General features: G+C 31.7%; 2 protein-coding genes across 20 annotated transcripts in view; both read right to left on the bottom strand.

Annotated features, from left to right (window-relative positions):
* The window catches only part of Mlh1 (DNA mismatch repair ATPase Mlh1), a 55,330-nt gene extending 41,654 nt beyond the window's left edge, over nt 1-13,676 (bottom strand). For 4 of the 5 annotated variants that reach the window (XM_076448732.1, XM_076448734.1, XM_076448735.1 and 1 more), the window contains exons 1-5: nt 6,569-6,717; nt 5,551-5,682; nt 4,881-4,971; nt 4,479-4,651; nt 3,170-3,242 (exon numbers count right to left, since the gene is read on the bottom strand). In XM_076448732.1, coding sequence (XP_076304847.1) covers nt 3,170-3,242; nt 4,479-4,651; nt 4,881-4,971; nt 5,551-5,663 — 450 coding nt within the window. In that variant the 5' untranslated portion in view covers nt 5,664-5,682; nt 6,569-6,717. Of the gene's footprint in view, nt 1-3,169; nt 3,243-4,478; nt 4,652-4,880; nt 4,972-5,550; nt 5,683-6,568; nt 6,718-13,522 lie in introns of those variants that run through there. The other variant, XM_076448733.1, reaches the window with a different exon arrangement.
* A 6,780-nt stretch (nt 13,677-20,456) lies between these two features.
* Tab2 (TAK1-associated binding protein 2) overlaps nt 20,457-21,485 on the bottom strand; it is a 79,059-nt gene continuing 78,030 nt past the window's right edge. For all 15 annotated transcript variants that reach the window (XM_076448730.1, XM_076448717.1, XM_076448718.1 and 12 more), the window contains one exon: nt 20,457-21,449. In XM_076448730.1, coding sequence (XP_076304845.1) covers nt 21,445-21,449 — 5 coding nt within the window. In that variant the 3' untranslated portion in view covers nt 20,457-21,444. The remainder of the gene's footprint in view (nt 21,450-21,485) is intronic.

Genomic DNA, 21,485 nt, shown 5'->3' with positions numbered 1-21,485 from the left:
TTTCTGTACAACACAAGTTTTGTCTTTGCTGTTATAAATGGACCTGAATAAAAATGACTGTTGTTAAGTAATATCAGTTTTTCTATACATCACATGCTTTGTCTGTAGTGATACAAACTGACATGAATAAACACTGCTTACCATTATGTAATGTCAGTTTCTCTGTACATTATGTCCTCCACTAGAACAACAGTAGTTTATGGACTTGCAACACTAGAATCTAGGGTTTGATTTCCTCTGGTTGATAGAGGAGACAGCTAATGCAACTTTGCTCTAAAATTATAATTTTCCTAAATGAAAATGTGTTTCTGATAGGTACTTTCTTCCACTTTCAAAGATTAGTTTTTCTTATATTGTGCTGCCTGCCCTCTGTGAACTTTTTGAACACACGCCACAAACCTTCAACCTGCTCTCTGTTTGGATCCAAAGTTTTATCATGTCTCTCATGAAAATCACTATGCCTCAGTTCTCCACCAATAGGACAGCACTACCATCATGTAACATGTGTGAATCCTTTTTTGTGCCACCACCAAACTATCACTTTGGAGTTTGGCAGAAGATGTAGGCACGAGAAGAGAGTGAGGAGGAAGGGTGTAAGTAGGGGGAAGTACCTGTGAGAAATACATTTTCATTTAGGAAAATTATAGCCTCTGATATGGTAATATAACAATGGAAGGCATAGACAGAACAGAGGAGTCCATCTGGATCAGGAGGAGGGCAGAAATGAGAAACTGAAGAGAGGCAGATTGGAGAAAGGAGATATGAACATAATGAGCAGCAGAAGTTGTAAGGATGTAAGCATAATCTGATTAAAAGGTAAGGAAGAAGGAATGATACAAAGACCTGGTGACATTGAGAGCAAAATTATCTGATGTACAACAAACTCAAGCCAGGAGGAGTAAGAAATGTGCAGAAAAGTCACAAGTGCAGACTGACTGAAGCCCATGGGAGACAGGCATATAAATGCTATCACCCAACAAGATGGCAACATCACAGTGTAAACTTGAACAAAAGGAAATGAGGAAACAAAAAATAGTAAAAAAAATAAAACAACACATAATGAGATACAAGTTCAAAGAAAAATGACAAGGTCTGATCAGAATCTTCGGGAATACGTGAGAAGGCATGGGAAACTCCAGGAAAAAAGGGTAGAAGGAGATTAAAATTATAGTCAGGATACACCTGTAAAAAAATACAGGAAGAATAAGGAAACAAACAGGAGACAATGTTTACTTTATACAGTGTTTCATCTCTCCACAAACAAAGGCTGCAAAATATCCCAATGGGTCACCCACACCTGTTGCTGAAAATGCAGGAACAGATAAGTGAAATGCACCTAAAGTGGTAACAGCAACTTCTGAATCGTGTGATATGAAACCAGTGAGAAATGTATGGCAAACATGGGTAAATCAAACACTGATATAAAATTGAAATGAAGCTAAAAAGAGTTAATTGTAACTAAGTTAATGAATGTGAATGAAGTTACAGAAAGATAAAACACTTCTAGAGTTATAAGTGTTCTAAAGAAAGATGTACATGCTTAAGCATTGCTAAACGAGAAGTGGAAGCTTGGTGGTGGCACATAAAGGGAGTCACATGCATCACATGATAATAGTGCCCCTCACCTATTGATAGAGAGGTGACATACAATAATTTATGTGAGAGATATGTTGGAAATTTAGATTCCAACAGAGAGAGAGTTGAAGGCTTGTGGCATGCATTCCAAAAAAGTTCACAAATAGAGGACACCATAAAATTAGAAAAGTCTTGTGCGTAGAGGGACAGTACTTATTGGAAAGAAACAATATGGTACAACACAAATTTTGTCAGTACTGATACAAAGTTACCTGAATAAACACCAACTATTGTTAAGTAATACAGTAAAACCTGTCTAAGGCAGAATTGCACGGGACTGAGTAAACTTTCTGGCTTAAGCAGGTTTTCCAGCTTAGACAGTGAACATGCATTTCCTTAATTATACACAAAAATTTTAGCACTACATTATACTTGGTTGACTTCAGGGAAGGAAGACATTTATGAATAAAGTTATTATACTGTTTATGCTATATTTATTTGAACAAGAACAAAAACAGACATTCAAAATATACATATGTACACAAAACCTTAATCAAATTTATTTGAAGAAAGTGTCTAATTTCAACTGTTTCGTTTTTTTAATGGGCTTCATCATGAGGTTAAAAGAGAATGCCAATTCTATGGCCTTTTCACGAAGTTCATTTTCCCTCCTTCATTTTTGCATACAATTTGATAGCATTAATATGACTTAATACTTGCAATAAAGTAGGAATTTCTATTTCCTCACTATCTTTTCCATTTTGTTCATTTCTGAATCTCTAACACTGTTACCATCTTGTGATTATATTATAGATTTTACATCAATTTCATTAGTTTATGTTAAAACATTCTTGTCAACATTCACAAAACTTTCTGCATTCACAGAATCATCTGCATCAATCTTCTCAATCAGAGTCTAGATTTCACTAGAATTGTCATAACAAACAAATTCTACACAATCTCTGCCATTATCAAGAATAAATCTACAGTTCTGAAAGCACTTTATTACACATTCATCTTTTACACATTTGATTGAATGACTTAAAAATGCAATTGCATTTAACATGTCAATTTTCATGGTCTTTCAGATGCTCTCTTACAGTTGTCCATGTTTGCAATAATATGCTGAAGTATCAATTTTCTGTATTTCAATTTTATACACTGTATAATTCTATTATCTAGTCACTGTAGAACTGATGTTGTACATAGAGGTAGAAAGACTAAACAAACATTTGAAAGTTGAGCATTTGGGTGACAAGTTGCATTACCTAAGAAGAGTAGAATATTCTTATTTTCTTGTTCTGAATAATCATTGATTTTCATTAAATAAGTTTCTCTGCACATCAAAAATTTTGTCTGTACTGATACAAACTTACCTGTTTACACATGATAACCCGAAACTATCAATTAGAAATATTTTATCTTGACATAAGTTGATTTCAATAAGTATTTTGATATGTCACTCTTAATGGTTTTTTATTAGCACACTTATCACTGAACAACATTTAACCCTAAGATTTAGACTAGACACCATTTATGATTATTGTCCTTGATTTCTTTTATCAGTATAGACAATAGCAGGTACTATACTTACTATGATCTGTGTTCCCTGGTTTCCTGCAGAAGGTTTGGGAGGGCCAACTGGTTTTCCATCAACATATTTAACACTGTTTGAACAAATCAAGTTTTAGTTATTAATACTGTTATGTATTATAATTTTTCTCAGATGAGTCTCTGATTTATTACATTACAAGTTATGTATTATGATTTCAAAACCCAGAAAGCTGTAAATTAACAAGTTTTTGTCTCAATTATAGCTTCTGAAGCTCATAGTATACTGTCTGTAGTAACCAAACAATATTTTCTGTCTGTCTCTTGGCACATCAATTTACAATCTTTTGGCAAAATTGTCAAAAGTTCACTAAAGCCCAACAATATTCAAAGATATGCTAGAGCTTTTGTAAAACATATACTGTTGATTCCTACTCTTGAGAATCTTCTACGCATTTAGAGAACAAACGGGACTTGTGCAGTTCACATTTAACAATATAAGTTACATATATTTCTAAATATATATTGAACTGAAACAAACATAGATATTAAAATAAATATACGTTAATAAATCCATTACAATACCAAAAAAAAACTTTCCTGTTTTTCATTACTTTAACCAAACAAACCATTCTCTCTTAGATATCAAAACTGGATTCCATTCTAAAGCAAGAGGAGACCAAAGAAGTTTAATGCTCTGCAATTTTTAATACTGTTAACCTTGAACCTGGAATCAATGACCTTCAATCTTTACTATAATCTCTATCTAATTAAACTTCTACTTCTGACTTTTTCAATGCTACCTTTAGCTACTCATGTTCCTTCTCTAAAACTTATTTAATAATACATTCCTAATATTTTTCTTAACCCTTATTGTTACCAATCAATTTACTTGTGTCTGTTGTTTCATTTCTGGATTACATGTGTGTGTGTGTATATATTTTATACTCTCTTTTGTTTGACAATGTTTCATCTCTGTATGAGTAAACACTCGGAAAAATAAATAATATATATATATATTTGAAATGTGTTCAATATTTCACTAATCTTGAACTTTCAACATATTAAGTGATAAAAATCCTCATAACTGAGCACATGACTTAGGCACATGTCCAGCCAATCAGACTTTTCTTGTTTTTCAACATATACCCACACTTTACCCTAAATATCAGCATCCTTCCCTTTCTCCTGCTGAAAAAGCCAGGTTTACATTTGTTTATTTAGATGTTATTTACTAAGTGTATATATATATATAATTTTTTATTTGATTGATCTCAAAAATGAACTATATGGATTTCTCTGTGAACCAAGAGTAAAACAATCCACAGTAAAGTGTGTACAATACAACTTACTTAAATGCACACTTTGAGTCTGCTGTCTTGGTGGTAATTGACAAATGAGCTACATGACTGATACTGTTAAGTGCTTCCCCACGAAATCCATATGTAGCCATTGTAGACAGGTCCTCAATCTTCTGTAACTTACTTGTTGTAAACCTTTCACATACAATGTCCAAATCTTCCTTCTTCAACCATTTCATACAAAAAAAAAAAGACTATTAGGTCAAAACCAATCCATAGTTAGAATTTATTATTTGATATGTAAATCTAAAATTAAAAACTATGGCAATGATTGTAACTGAAAATTAAATAATATATTTATATATCATACAAATTGACTGAAAACTTGGGTGAGATGCAAGAACAAAACAAGGCCTTCTGACACATTAAAGTTATAAAATAAAAGCTACTTACTCTGATTCCTGTCCCATTATCTTGTATCTGTAATAACTTCATACCTCCACTCTTCACTACCACTTGTATACTTGTGGCTTTAGCATCCAAGCTTTAGAGACATTTTAAATTTATTCAGTAAAAATATACTACAAAAAACTAAAAATGTACATATTACACTAGAGGACTGAATAAACACAGAGAATCTGCAATTAAAATATGAAATTTTGACACAAAAAGTGTTAAGCTTGAATAAAAACTTGAAAGTAAAATGAACTGGAATAAAGGTTTTTCATTATATATACATATATATATAACTAGATGTTTTAAGTTAAATAAGTTTTCTTAGGTTATACACTGCCAAACATGGCAGTTCTGTATGTTTAAAATAGTCATTTAACACTGAAAAATTCTAGAAACTTAACACATTCAGTATATTAAAGGCAATATCTAATACTTTAAATGCTACGACTTGTAATATGCAATTAAGTTTTGTTGCTTACAAGCACTCAAATATTAAGATTAAATCAAAATTCGATTTACCATGTTTTATAAAATTTTACAAAACATAGCAAGTTTTTCTGACTTAGAAGTTCATAATATTTTATGCTTTTTAAAATTCATATTACAACTTTTTCTCACTGCAGACACTAGTAAGAAAAATTATCCTTTTAAACTTTTCTTTTAATACCTGTTCTCAATTAATTCTTTTAATGCATTAGATGGACGAACTATGATTTCACCAGCAGCAATTTTGTTGACAACATTCTCATCTAACCGTTGAATTACACCAGGACTAGCCATAACTGCTTTCCTTTTTACTCTGATAACAAAAATAAATAAAAATTTGTCAAAAAAACCCACAGAACCAATCAAAAGTAAAATTTATTCACAAATTTATTAATAATGAAAATCATATTGCTGTACTATTGTCAACTTTATTTCTCTTTAATCATTTTTGTACTTTCAATAAATATTTTTCATTATCTTTTAAAAGTTTTCAATGCTGACTAAAGGATGAATAACATATTCAAAGCTGGAAGGGCAAAACACCTGAGAAAACTAAAAGTACTTGAAAATTATTTTTATGAAGTCATAAATCTATTCTCTTTTGATACAAATTACAAATGTATAACAACATATCTGATTACAGCACCTCATCAGGAAAATTTGGCATACACAAAACCTGTATGTTGAGCTCTTTTACTTTGAAATACCATGTAAAAACTGAAGACTGAGAAAACTTTTGATCACAGAAGGTTGTCTGATCGCAGAAATATAATAATACATATTTTTTATTAGTTAAAAGGGAAAATCATGGATAAATTGCATAAGTTAAAAACATTTATATCGAGAAATATACTGGAAGATTTAAATAACTAAAGGGGAAATCCAACATTACTTATGAGAAACATCCATCAGGTAAATAAATTTTTGTTGTTAGTTTTAATGCTTAGGTACGTTCAAGGTAAGCAAAATGTTAGAATGATTTAATGGTATTGTTAATATTAAAAACCACAAGAAGGCTGAACTTTTAAAAGTTAACCCGAAGATGACCTAGGAAGGCCGAAACGACGTTCTCTGTTTATCAATAAGTCAATACCCATACCAGCCGTTCCGCGACAGAGAGAAATATGTACATTACTTTTGGCACTTTTCAATAAAATATTGTTTTCGTTGAGACTGTAATGTTGGTTAATGTTACTTACTCAATATAGTTTAAAAAAGAAATATATCACGTATATCTCTAACTTAAAAGTTACACAAGTTTATCTATTGAGTCTGAGAAGTCTTAACTTATATGTACACCAATATCAAAACACAGCGTGTATTTCTAACAAGTGACGTCTTCCGGTATGGCTTGTTATTATTATTTATTTTTTTTAGATACGATGACGTATTAACGTGTTCATTTTGGTTAATACGAAAAACTGAATTGTAAAGAATGTGGAGACTTACGTGTCGAAATTGACGAGTTTTAAAGTCCACATATCAAGACAAATATATTGTATATACTATGTAATGGATTTACCGTTATACGTTTATTTTGATAACTATGTTTGTTTCGGTTTGATGCATGTGGCGTTTCTTGTTGGATATGTATTGTGCAAGTCATGCCTGTTTTCGAAATTTGTAGAATATTCTTGAGATTAAAAATCAACAATATTTGATTTACAGAAACGCTAGCGTATTTTCGAACATTGTTGAAAGTTCAAGAATCTCATGTGACAGGTATTTAAAACAGAAGCGCCGAAAGACAATTATTGCTAATCAGCCTCAGCAAGTATATTATGAGCCTTGGAAGCTATAATTGTGATTAACGTTTATTAATCGGAGAAACTACAGTATTGGAGTAGGAACGTTTACAGATTTCGAACATTACAACCGTTCAACTTCAATGAATTACTTCGAACGTTGTCAGTTTTACAAGGATATTAAATATCTTTTTCGTTAAAAAGTCAGCGGTGTGAGACCAACCAACCCAGCTAGCTTGGGCGATGCGTGACAGTGTCAACTTAGAATAAATCTGCTTGTTGTGGAGTTGGATCATCGATAAAATACTAAGTTCTAGACCAGATAGAAGACTCGGTATTTTCTGTATGTTCGTAAAACTGTTATGTATAAATCATTATTTGTAATAACCATTGTTATCAATTGTATTTTTGTTTTATATTACAACATATTTAAATTAAGAAAGAAAATTTTGTGTTTTAATACTGTTGGCAAATGTAAAAAAAAATAATATATATTAACATTCAATTAACTTCGAATACTTTTCCGTGATAAATTATAACACCTAACAACTATTAGGTAAGATCTGTCAGTCTTATTCTTGAACATGGTCTGGCATGGCCAGGTGGGTTAACGCGTTCGAATCGTATTCTGAAGATCGCGGGTTCGAACCTCCGTCGCACCAAACATTCTCACCCTTTTAGCTATGGGGCGTTATAATGTGACGGTCAATCCCACTATTCATTGGTAAAAGAGTAACCCAAGAGTTGGCAGTGGGTGGTGATGACTATCTGCCTTCCCTCTAGTCTCACACTGCTAAATTAGATAAATTTAGCGCAGACAGCCCTAGAGTAGCTTTGCGCGAAATTAAAAAGAAACAAACAAACATTCCTGAATGAAATTTGGCACTCAACGTGTTGATGTAGCAGAACCAAGGTCGAGCTGGGTATAGTTTCAAATAAAAGTAACATAAAACCGTTGCCCAACAGTAACTGATTTAGTTAAAATGATAATGAAGGATTTAACTTTGCGAGTTTGTAGATCAATCAGAAGATCTAGACAATGAAATAAATATCTAAAAACCTCGCAGCGTTGACTTCAACATAAAAAACAAATCTGCCCACCCTTCAACACTCAAAATCCAATTTTACCTAAAAAATATTCTCTCTTTCAGTTTTACTTTTAATTCTGTTTTAGTTAATTTTGTTTAGATATCAAGTTATGTGCACGTTTGTAATAGTGCTCCAATTTCATAATTTGACTTACACTAAAGCTGTATTTGATATGAGGTACGATTTTTAAAGAAAAATGTTACATTTACATTGTATCATGACTGAATTTGATTCATATTTTGTGACATAATGCTTTCGTGATTTATATTGGTGTTTAATATATATACTATATAATAACGAACCATATTTATATTGTTATGGATTTTTAAAAATTTACTTTTATTCATGTGTCCAGCGATTTTTTTCAAACCATAAAATTTTTAGTTTATTACGAGTAATTGTGTGATCTAATATGGCCAGATGGTTAGGGCGCTCGACTCGCAATGTAAGGGTCGTGGGTTTGAATCGCTGTTCCACCACACATTCTAACTCTTTCAGCTGTTTGAACATTATAATTTTACGGTCAATCCTATTATCCATTGGTAAAAAAGTAGCCCAAGAGTTAGCGGTTGGTGGTGATGACTATCTACCTTCCATTTCACTCCTAAATTAGGAACGGCTAGTGCAGATAGCTGTTGTGTACCTTTACGCGAAATTAAACAAACAAACCCTACAATTGTGATTCTGTTGTCTTTTTCACTTCAACTTCCTTAAATTTGTAAATCAGGTTGTAAATGTATTTTATTTCTATATTGGGGTAATTTTTAATTTACATTTTATTTTATTTTTAAGTGTATTCTCTTTCACATATGATTTATAAATCTGTTAATAATGGTTAGATGTGAATCTGTTGTGTTTTGTTTGTGGCTATGGTGAGACTGAAAGACTTAAACTTTAAATCTCACTTTAGTTTGAATATTTCTTCTTTACACACGTGATGTTCCAGTGCTTAAAATGTTACCACGTTTCTTATACGATATTTTCCATCTTCTCATTGGATCTTAGAGTTACTGTTCCTTTAAAGGTAAGAAAATATATGTCTAGACAGTGGAGATGAATGATGTTTTGTTTAATTCAACTGCGGTGACTATACATACATATATATCATGTTCAAATAGTTTAAATAGGCTATAAAATATGTTTATGAATAATTGGAATGAAATGATATTCTGTTTAATTTAACTTTGCTGTGTGTTTTTATATACATACATCATGTTCACACAAGTTAAGTAAGCTACAATTTTTTAAATATATAAAACAGATTACATCAAACGGAAGAATAGCGGGAAAAGTTAATTTATTGATCTACCTACAAACGTAGAAAAATCAGTTTTATTGCTAATAATATTAAAAAACATATTTAGTTTCACCTTATTTAATAATTATATTAATTTTAAGAAGTACATTTACAAACAAGTAGTAAGTTTACCGACGACTTCTCACCATTCAAACTGTGTTGCTAATGTGCGTCTTTATTATTGTGCAAATAAATTTAAGTAATTTTTCAAGTCTGGAATTATTTTCCTTAACACAGATATGTATTGATTTATTAACTAGCATTAATAATTCAATAACAATTAATTATATTGATAAAACTTTAGCATGCAGTCCTAAAGATTGAGAACACTTCTATACCAAATATTGTAGTGCCTTACTTAGATATTAAGATAAATAATTAATATAGTAGTATTAATATTCATAATAAAAGAAATGAATTAGCATTCCAAATATTTTCATTTTACTTTTCTCTCCGGATAGTGAGGTATCAACAAATGCCTTACAGAGTATTATATATTTACAGCTTTGTAACTATTGTGACATTTGCAGCAATGTACAATTCTTAATATATAATATTAATATATTGTTAGTACAAAAATTGGTATTCATGGCTTTGACGAAAAAAAGTTAAGTATTTTAAAATAAATATGAAAAGCACTTATATACATTTAAAAATAATGTTGTAAACAAAATAATAATACACACAATAAAATTAATTTCTGTAATTTACATTTAAAAATAATGTAATAAACTAAATTAAAATACACACAATAAAAATTAATTTCTGTAATTTATTAGAGGGAAAAAGAGATATAGTGTAATTGTGTCACCTTCACTATACGACACCCGATAATGTGTGGGCTTATTTAATACTATAGAGCAGCGTATCACAAACTTTCTTGATTCACAGCGCTCTTAGTGTCTCAACAATTTTTTTTACGGCGCCCCTAGGCCAAAAGAAAAACCAAACAGTTTCGTTTATTAAGCAGTTAGGTCCAAACAACTTAATAAGTATCTATGTACTAATAACATAGTAGTCGTTTGAAAGAATAACACACGTAAATCGAAAGTAAAAGCAATGTTTTTTATTTCATTTTTAAATAACCACAATTACTAACGGGATGTGTGCGCCTGTTTGACACTGGAAAGCTTCTCAAACCCTTGCAATCAGACTGAACAAAGTCAGCCTCATTTCCATTTTCACACTGATTCTCGCGCGGTACTTGCTTTTTTTTTTTTAATCACAGCAACCGCTGAAAAGCCAACTTTGCAGAGATATGACGTAGTAAATGAAATTTGGATTTGCTGAGCTTTAGCACTTTGCAAGGGATATTCATCTTTTACTGATATCCAAAACTCAGTTCAATGCTGCAGATTTTGTTTTTAAAGTCTTGTCACAAGACAGCTCGATAATATTTTCTTCTTCTGCAGACGTAAATTCAGATGAAGTCTCAGCTTTGAATGAATCTTGGATCCATGCAAACTTCTCCATATTTTCTGGAAAGTAATATTCAAACCAGACTCTGAGCTGTGTTTGGTACTCCTGTAAAACAGATTTTAGTTCGTGGGTCAAATCAACTTCGTTGTATGTTACAAACTGCTGTAACAGGGGGAAATAATGTTTGTCACCATCTTCATTCATTTTTCTTTTCCATAGTAGTAACTTTTTACTGAAAGCTAAAACATTTTTGACGAGTTTCAGAATGTGTGTGTTGCTTCCCTGCAGGGAGAGATTCAACGCATTCAGGTTTTCAAAGAGATCGCACAGGTGTGCTAATTTTGACAAAAAATCAGTATCCAAGAAGTTTTTAGCACATTCGCGTATTTCTTCTTCGAGATAAGAGTAGAGTTCTTGTCGTAACTCGAACACACGGGGCAGTACATTCCCATGGAAGAGCCATCGCAAGATACAGTAGTATAAACAAAGATGTGTGCTCAGATCCCATATCTTCACAGTTTAAAAACAAACAAACTTGCCTTTTGTGGCCGAGTTTTTATAAAGCTCACCACTTTCAACACACTAGGTTCAGTGGAGGACTCAGGTGCTTTGACGCAAGGGCTTCCCTGTGGATTATTCAGTGGTCCCACAGTGCATCAAGAGCTTTGCTTGGAATAAATGCTTGCAATCCTCTATAAGAGCCGAACATAGAGCGACCACCATCGATACAGACGCCAACGCACTTAGTCCAGTCTAAATTGTTTTCACACATGAAAGTGCGAAGGCTCTCAAACAAGTCTTGAGCCTTTGTACCCGCAGCAATACTTTTACAAAAGAAAAGATCTTCTACAATTTTGTCACCATCCACGAACCGTTTGTTGCAAATCAAATGAGCATCCTTGTTACTATCCGTCGCCTCATCTAGCTGTAACCCGAATTCCTTCTCTTTTATTTTTTTCAGTTAGCTGATCATTGAGGTCTGTAGCCATGTGTTGGATTCTACGGCTGATAGTATTGTGAGATAAATGCACCTTTGAAAGCAGTCTTTCTGCGATGGTGTGAGGCTTTTTACATTTCGCGACTCTACATGCAGTCTTGTAAGATGTTAGCAAAGGATTGCTTGATATTGGTGCTTGTTTCAAAAAATGTACCTTTTTGCTCTTTCAATTCTTTTAACTTTCTAGTAAAATAATTACGGTTTTTACTAGCCATGTTAGGATGATTGGTCTACAAATGGCGTTTTAGTTTACTTGGAAGCATGCACTATGGAACCAAAACTTTTAGACATAATACACACTGTGAATACACTCAATGATTGACAACTACCGAAATAAAACCAAAATCTAGATAGCTATCGTCATATTTCCGTTTTATCACAACTTTGCCACTGGTCTGTGGTTTGTCATCCTCTTCTTCACTCCAACACTTCTTATTAATGTTCCAAAATCTTTCCATTTTTATGAACAAGGACTAAAAATCAAGATAATTCACTGAACTTCGCAGACACTTTATCACAACACCCTTCATTTATTACTGACGGACCCGGGGAGTCGACAGGTATTTATATATAAAATATAAAAAAAACGCGAAAGTTCGAGAAGTTACTGGCGTAGCTGAAAGTAAAAATAAACAAAACATATCTAAAGCATCGAGAACGTCTTCGAAAGGAATGTAACGCGATCTAATGTTAAAACTGTGAACTACCTCGAGATTGTAGTTCACACGGTTTCCGACAGATGTTGATACCGCCATGTTTCCTTCTAAAGTTTGAAATATCCCTTGACGAATAGCTTTGTAAACACTGTCATATAAAATTCAGATAATAGAATGTAAGGATGAAAAGCTGGCTTAGTATGGTAATATTTCAACATCTTAGTATTTCTGTTCAAACATTACATTCTTTTTTTGTGAGCATCCATCCACCTTTCACATTCACATTAGTTCTTCTTAGCATGTGAAGCCGGCGAAATTGAGGTAAACTTAATAGACAGTATTTATGTGTTTTCTTACAGCAAAGCCGCATCGGGCTATCTGCTGTGTCCACTGATAGGAATTGAACACTAAATTTTAGCTTTATAAATCCGAAGAATTACCGCTGCCCTAGCTGGGGACTAATAAACAGTGCAACGTCAACGCGCTTTGGGTATTACTGATGCCGTTAACTCAACAAGTAGGATACATAATTACCTTATCATTTGTACCCCGTGTTTGTTCTCTGGCTCAGTTTTTCTCTATAGAATTATTATTATTTCTTCCTATATAAGAAAAGTTACATTGTGAAATATTAACGATCAGTGGCAGTTTTATGAGACCCGCCTTTATAAATTTGTGGAATAAAGATGTGTTTTTAGTTATATGCCGTTTTATTTTACTTGAAAATTAAATGCACTGTATAAAATACCAGTTAATACAATATTAAAAAATCAAACAAATTTATCCTAAACGGAAAGCACTAAAATTTGACGCAACATAGTGTTCATTTAGCTACTTTAGCAATTCTACTCTTTAAAAGATTAGTCTTGATTGCTTTACTGATATTGATATAATGTATGAGCTGAGACTCTGCCTAACAAAATATCTAAATAGTTAAATAAATTTCTTACTTGTTCTATCGTTAGGTGGGTTCCTTCGAATTACTTGATAAAAATATAACGCCAAGTCTAGTCTATACAACGATAAATATTATATTTCGTCCTTAACGTATGCTACAAGCTACTTTCAAGTTCAGTGCCGGATTATGACATTATGAGGCCGAAAGCTATGTCAAGGTAAACATTCCATACTACAGAAAAAAAATTTAAAAAGCGAATAAGAGGCAGCGTATATTGTGAAACCCTGAGGCCTCGGTTGTAACTTTGCTTACGATTTAATTCAGTACTGCCCACGTGCACAACGTTTCAACTGCGACAATGCCGAACTACAAACAAACTTATTTACTGAATTTCCTCGTAAGTCGATTAGGTAATCGAATGGGTGGGCATGTTAGAACACTTTTGACACTGAATCATAAACTCATTGAATACACATCGTCTTTTCACTTATCTGAATAACTTCCACTGAATCACATTAATAACTAACCCAATACTGGTTGAACCAATACTTAGGTTACTAATTTATTGGTAATAAACCTCGATTAGTACTGATTATTCATTTATATCGTACTCACCTTCTACTCGCTTCACTAATTTTCCATATCATAACAACTTATCAAATAGCTAAACTAAGTCATTGAAAAAAATCTTTCAACATAACGAATATGAAGTTATACGATTTATGTTGAATGCGAATAATCCTCGTTGTTTGAAAGTCAGTATTTTATTTTTAGTCTTACAGAATTAAAACCTGCAGAATCCCCACTCTTCCCAAAATAAAACTGAGAAACAAGTCTGCTATAGTTTATATAAATAAATTTTTTATATGTGCTTTCTTTCTTGTGAAAATAGACAAGATAATTATATTGAGTGTAATATAAAGTTCGAGTTAATAAAAAGTGACTTAGTACGTAAAACACGCCAATAAATAAGGCCTCTTAGTTCGAACAAGCATCTGCTAACACTATTTAATCCATCTATGAAATCAGATTAAATACTGATTGTAGGTCCGGCATGCCCAAATGGTTAACGGTGCTCGTATCGTAATCTGAGGGTCAATTTCATTATTCGTTGGTAAAAGAGTAACTAGCCCAAGAGTTGGCGGTGGGTGGTGATGACTAGCTGCCTTCCTTCTAGTCTTACACTGTTGAAGTAGGGACGGCTAGTGCAGAGAGCCATTGTATAGCTTTGCGCGAAATTCAAAACAAACCGAACCATTAAACTTCCTGGTAGACTGGGGCATCAGGGTAAATGTGGAAGACAATTAATAGATTATCTTCAATTCCGAAACAGGAGTCCTACAAGGAGGAAGGACTACTTAGTCAAAATTTGTTCATCGTGTATATGAACGAAATGTCTCCAAATAGAATCAAATTTCACACAATATTCGCAGTTCGCAGACGATGTGGCCATTTGGACTAGTGCCCAAAATCCTATAACAACATCATATAATAAACATCCACTATTAAACGAAATAGAAAAATTCTGTAACAAGAAGGATGAAAATAAATAACCATTAAATAAAGGTAATATCATTCACATAAGCAACTTGACAAAGCAAAATAAAACGTAACTTTATCTAGAATGAGATTGTCCCCGAAGTTGCCACATCTGCAAAACTCTTAGGATTAATCAACAGTTGAAAACTAACGTAGACTGAACATATTCAGAACATTAACAACGGGATCTAGCTACATATTAATAGAATGAAACACAGATATGCATGCAAGCTCTGAAGTGCGTGCGCATCTGAATATAATGATGAATCTCACGCTCACAAGTCGTAAAGTGCACATGCCAGGCTGTTAGCATATAACGATTTATTGTTTTCTTAAACTCAGAGCTGGCATTGAGTTCTGTTTTAATTCTGCAGCAAATGTCATTGAATTTCATTCATCGAAGCATTGAACTATTTAATACATTTTTTTCCAATCCCCCTGTTCACCAACGTAAACCTCGATATTTACCCAGAAAATAGTTTTTTCTCTTGTCGATTTACATCTGTTTTTGTTGTTGAAGTAATAAACACCAACAGATTCCCGAAAATAAAAGAAAAACGAAAAAGCAGGGCCCTAAGCACGATTTAGCACCAGGAACTTTATGTTTATAAATTTGGTTCAAAGAAAATTTCTAGCCATCCGACTCTGCAGGAGGTACCTGGTACCTTAGGAACAAAAGACATCTCTTTCTGAGGAAGAATATTTGTATTGTGACGTTAGTAAATATTGTAGAACCAAAGGACATAGTTTGATAGAAGAGGTGCTACATAATTCTCCACGGTAGCAGAAAAGAAAACTGAAACAGCAGTATAGCTCAAATTTGTAATAGGCTCCAAAAACACATATCTGCCAATCCAGGGCAATGATTTCTTCTGCAAAGCTAATGTCACGAAAAAGAACCCTCTAACCTAAAAAGCTATTGTAAAGAAAGTGGGCATATTCCTGTCATAACAAAGATATTAAACAAGGACTGAGGTTGGAAAGATTCATAAACCAACAGTTGTTTAATGAAAATAAAATGATCGAAGAAATAGGTATCATCACAGAAATTCCATTTGCCTGCATACTTGTCAAACTTCCCAGATGTGGCTCCAATGGATTTTGGTGCCTCTGACTTGTTTGAATGCAGTTTTGGAAGTCAATGCCCATGTATATTGGACTGCTTGTGGAAGAGTATCACAAATGGTTTCATCATCCTTCAGAAAGGATTGATAAAATAGAAATTGTGGTGTTTGGCAATGATGCAATTGACAGTGGTCAATAAAATGGCAAATGTAGAGCCTTCTTACAAACTACAGTTAACTACAGAAGGTATTTCGGTTTGCATCAATATTGAGAAAAATCAATTTTTATTTGACAACTAATTTTAGTGATAACAATGTTACATTTTAAAAAAGCCCAAAGTGTAATTGTTAGGCAGAGACTATATTTCATAATAATAGAGAAATCAAAAACTGTCAAAGCTAGCAATCTATTACTTAAGTCTACTGTTTAATTCACAGAATCAAGTGGGGGTTATCTGAAATCATAAAACTAAGTTTAGTTGAAATTTTAATAGCAGATAATCTATTTTAGTTCCTAGCAAAATGAACTTTAGATGGTCGTACTGTTGAGTTATGAAGTGTGTGTGTGTGTGTGTGTATACACACACACATGCCACGATTTTTTGTAGTTTTCTCTGATAAATCAAGTTTTTATTGAAAGAATAAATGATTCATGACATTTATATATTTAACAATTACATAAATTAGATACACAACTATTGTACAGCTTTTTAATGCATACTATTTCATTAGTATTTAAGTTAATGTTGAAAAGTCACTTGTATAAAATTTTCAATGTTTTAGTAATTTTTTAACTGCACTCTGCTTAAAATGTTCATCATGCATTCTGTTGAAAATTATTCAAGCATTTATTCTGAATAATGCATACACAGTTATACATTTTTCAAATATTACACCTTGTTCGATTATATAAATACAAGTTTAATTTATATATTTCAGAACCAAACAAAACAGTCACTTAAGACTGGAACTTCTTATCCAAGATGTTGGCTCCACTGGTACATTTCAATCTTTTATGATACAATTATTCTACAAAAAGTAACAAATTTACATGGAAATCATCATTCACAAAGAAATATCTCTTCCCAGTTCTGTCATAAGACATTGTATTGTCTTCTTAATATATATATTACATAGAACAAGACAGTCAGTCACCAACAAAACGAGTAGTTGTGACTTACTTCCACTAACAAGCTTTAGCAAAGTTCCAGTTAAGAAAACCTTTCTTACAAAGGTAGATTTAACACATGCACGGAATTATTTTAAATGAAAACTGAAGTATCATAAAACAGGGTAAGAGAAACTTGTAGACTCAACTGTTTAATGGACTAGTATACAGTACCAAAGGACACAAGGTAGTCCATTGTTTAAATTTAAAATACATGATCATCATGCATCATAAATGATAATTCTATTCAAGACTATTTTCAGTGAACAATACCTCATTTTATCTTTCATTAACTAATGTTGCTGCTTCTAAACAAAGTTTTAAATCTTTACATTTTCATTATCCTTGATAAATAACATCATTGTTAACATTGTTGAGCAAGAAATATCTGAGCGACCAGAGTAACTATAAAACTGCTTAACCTGCTGGGTGTTATGCAGTAAATTTCAATAGATGCTAATCTTGCAACCACATTGTATTAATTAGTACACATAAAACTCTTAATTTAATGGAACTAATGTGAGTGGAATTTTTAAGGAGTTTTGAAAAAACAAGACTGATAACTGACAACTGTATTTTCAGTTAAAAGTTACCAACTATAAAAGGGCAAACACCCTATTTATGATAAAACATCCACTTTTTAACAGCATTTCTTATTGTACAATTTCACCGAAATGATAAAGAACACAATAACCTGGCTTTAGGAACTCCAACAGAGGAAACTCCAATGATACTGTTGAACTGCAATATCAAAGCTATATTTTTCTTTATTAGTACAGCATTCTCTAAATTATTTTGGCCCCAAATTCAATATTTATTGAGATGCATATTAAGTTTTACAGAATTACTGAAAAGCAGTTATTCATAAATAAGGAAAATTCTAATTCCTGTTCAATGAAACAAAATCTCACTAATTATCATAAACTGGATCAGACAATCACAGAAATAAAAAAACAACATATATATAAATGTATGGTTCAATTGCCTAGCAAAATGTAATTAACACACATTTTTTGTATTATTTTCACAAAATATTAACAATCACTAAAAGCATTTCATTTCTACATCTCACGATAATGAATCTCAAAAGTACACTTTTCTAGCCAGATTGTTTTTTTCAATGGAAAGGATTTAAATCAATCACAACTGTTCCATCTCAAGTTGAACTTAAAAGTGTACAAGTGCATAGTGCATATATGAAAGATTAGGGTACTGAAAAATACTTATAATTTCATCCTCTGGTCAGTTATGGAACAATAACATGTAACACCTCATAGTTTTTGACTTTCCTAGAATATATGTACATTTCTTTTAAAACTATGTTAGCAAACAGATCTGAACATAATCAATAAATGTAAGCCAACAATTCATATTTGATTATAATTATATACTAATTTAATAGTTTAAACACTAACTGCTTGATAAAATACAATTTTATTTAAAAACAGTTATATTTTTTGCTAAATGTGATTCATATCAAAATATTTTCTTGTTTTATGTGTTCCAGCAGTTCTGACCACACTTTGTGTCATATCCTTATAACGTTAAAACAAACAAAATACCAAACACTAATTATACAGAGGATAAACTAATTTCAAGCTTATCCCTTGTGAAAAATGTGTTTTATTAATATAAGGAACACTTGTCACTTTTTTGTACTTTTAATAATCAAAAACGTCTATCATACATCTCAATCCTATATATCATAAAGATTTACATTTTGAATAAATTTTCTACTAAATTTACACAACTTTTTATGCATGTTTTATAAGTTTTAAAGCTACTTTCACACATTCATAATTTGAAAGTACACATGTTACTATTTAATACAAGCACATGTTCACAGACTACAAGAACTATACAAGTTCTTCACAACTCAAGGAGTTACTGGTCTGCTAGGATATGTCAAAAAGTGTATATTAACAGACAGAAAATTATTGGACAAAAGGAAAATGAAAATACTCGGTAATATTAGAGAAAACACACTTACATAAAAATAATACAGCACCCTCTACAACCATGTTTGCTCAGAAGATTACCAAAACAAGTTATTGAATGCAAATAAATATATATATAAAAATGGCTCGTTTGGGTTGAGAAAATATTTTACGTAGAGCAGCGAACAACGTTTCGTCCTTCTTCGGTCATCGTCATCACCTAAACCTGACGATGACTGAAGAAAGTTCAAACGTTGTTCACTCCTCTATGTAAAATATTTTCTCAACCCAAACGAGCTGTTTTTACATATATATTTCTCTACAAGTGGGAATGCAAATAAAGATTCCCAGTTGGATTTATGGTTATTTCCAAATTCTACTGCACTAGGAAAACAAAATAAGTGACATGAGCTATAACATTAAATTCAAAACATTTTGGAAGTTTGTATCCTGTTTTATGAACAGATAGCCCAATTATAAATATTTTGCCAAGGGTAAAACAAAAACAGTGTGGAGTTTCTCTGTGGTCATTTGTTAATAATTCTTGTTAAACTTTCATGTTCCTTAACCCAGATATATGACAGTACAATAACCAGAAAAATACTATTTACAGATGCTCACAGAAAATGGAAATCTTACAATGGAACATTAACATCATTTGGAACACCTGTCAAACAAGTTTTAAAGAAAACTCACACACTGTACATTGTAGAGGTTTTTAAGTAAATAATAGTAGTCAAAGTGCCATCACAAAAGATTCAAGAATTCACAAGATTTAGATTTCCAACCACTTCTATTATCATGTCTTACTAACAACTACCTAGATATTCACTGTCATCTACACCTATCACACAGTTATATACTACATATACATAAATTACATTCATTTTTCATGTAGGTTAGCTACAGCTGTAATTACTTCCTTTATCAATACATATCAACCAAAATTTCTGAAAGAGAAAAAAGGCAATTTGTCTTCAACATATTTTACACATACACACATATACAAATGTCTAAGGCTGTAAAATACAATTCTCATTCAAATACATTACATTAGTACATTTTTACATTTATTTTTCTTTAGCACTTCCTGTAAGTTAATGCTATTTATACATGTATTGTGCATATTTTAATCAATTTTCACAATTAATATATCTAATTACACTTTCATAAACATTTTACAACTTGTATGCTACATGAAATGTTTGCTAAATACTCTGTTCTTTAAAATCTTGTAATATTCTTATTAAGTTCAATCAGTCTTTATCTATAATGGCATTTCTTTTTTTTTTTATGCAAGCTTGTATCAGTTTTAAAACTTATCCAAGAAAATAATTTTTGAAAATATAAACAAATTAAACTGTTAATTCTCAAAAAATAAGGGGCACTGAGGTTATAATGAAATTGCAAAGTGAATTTATTGTATAAAATATATTATTAAAAACAAACAAACCCCAAACCATCAACAAATAAGCCAAACATCACTTCCTCACTTTTATAAATTACTACTTAAGTACAATACCTTTCATCACCTACTGCATACCAATCTTAAGATAAACTTTGGATCAAAAATTATATAGTACCAACATAATTACACAGCTACAAACATATCACAATTAAAATGTTTAACTCAAACATTTCAATTTAAATAATGTATTTCTAATATCAACTTGTATATATAATTTTCTGCATCTAAAACGAATTAAGTTTTAGAAGTTAGGGTTGAAAAAAGACAAACTAAAAATTATATTTGTGAAACTTTCATTAAAAAGTTACTAAAATCAAAATCATGGCATAAAACATCTATTATAATTTTATACTTGTAACAAAGCTACTTTGTGACAAACCTGAAGAACGTGAAGCAACAAGACAACAATGTAAGGTACACAAGGCAACTACTACAAGTAAACTTTGATTTTGCTGGTTAAAATTTTGAAATAATAAAAGCACAATACATAAAAATAATATAAAATCTTTTTCTACGAATATTATTTCATGCATACACCTATGGTTATCAAAACATTGCTGTACATTCACAGAAGTTTCTATATTAGTTCAAGAGTAAAAATTACCACATTTACCTAAAACTTGGACTTAGTTTTTGTTTTTGTTTATTCACTAGTGTTCACACACAAATTCTTTTTCTGTCTTGATCTGGAAACGAAACATGACCTGGTTGTTTTTATTGCTGCATCTCAAAAGCAAAATAGTACACCTATTCTCCAAGAAAATCTTTTCCACAATGTTAATTTTACTTGTCATGTAGTTACTCTGAAAAAAAAAAAAAAAGCCACACTGTTTAAACAG

The sequence above is a fragment of the Tachypleus tridentatus genome, chromosome 8 (genome assembly GCF_004210375.1).
Source record: "Tachypleus tridentatus isolate NWPU-2018 chromosome 8, ASM421037v1, whole genome shotgun sequence".
Classification (NCBI taxonomy): Eukaryota; Metazoa; Arthropoda; class Merostomata; order Xiphosura; family Limulidae; genus Tachypleus; species Tachypleus tridentatus.
The sequence above is the reverse complement of the archived record's forward strand: the minus strand, read 5'-3'. Positions and strand labels throughout refer to the sequence as shown.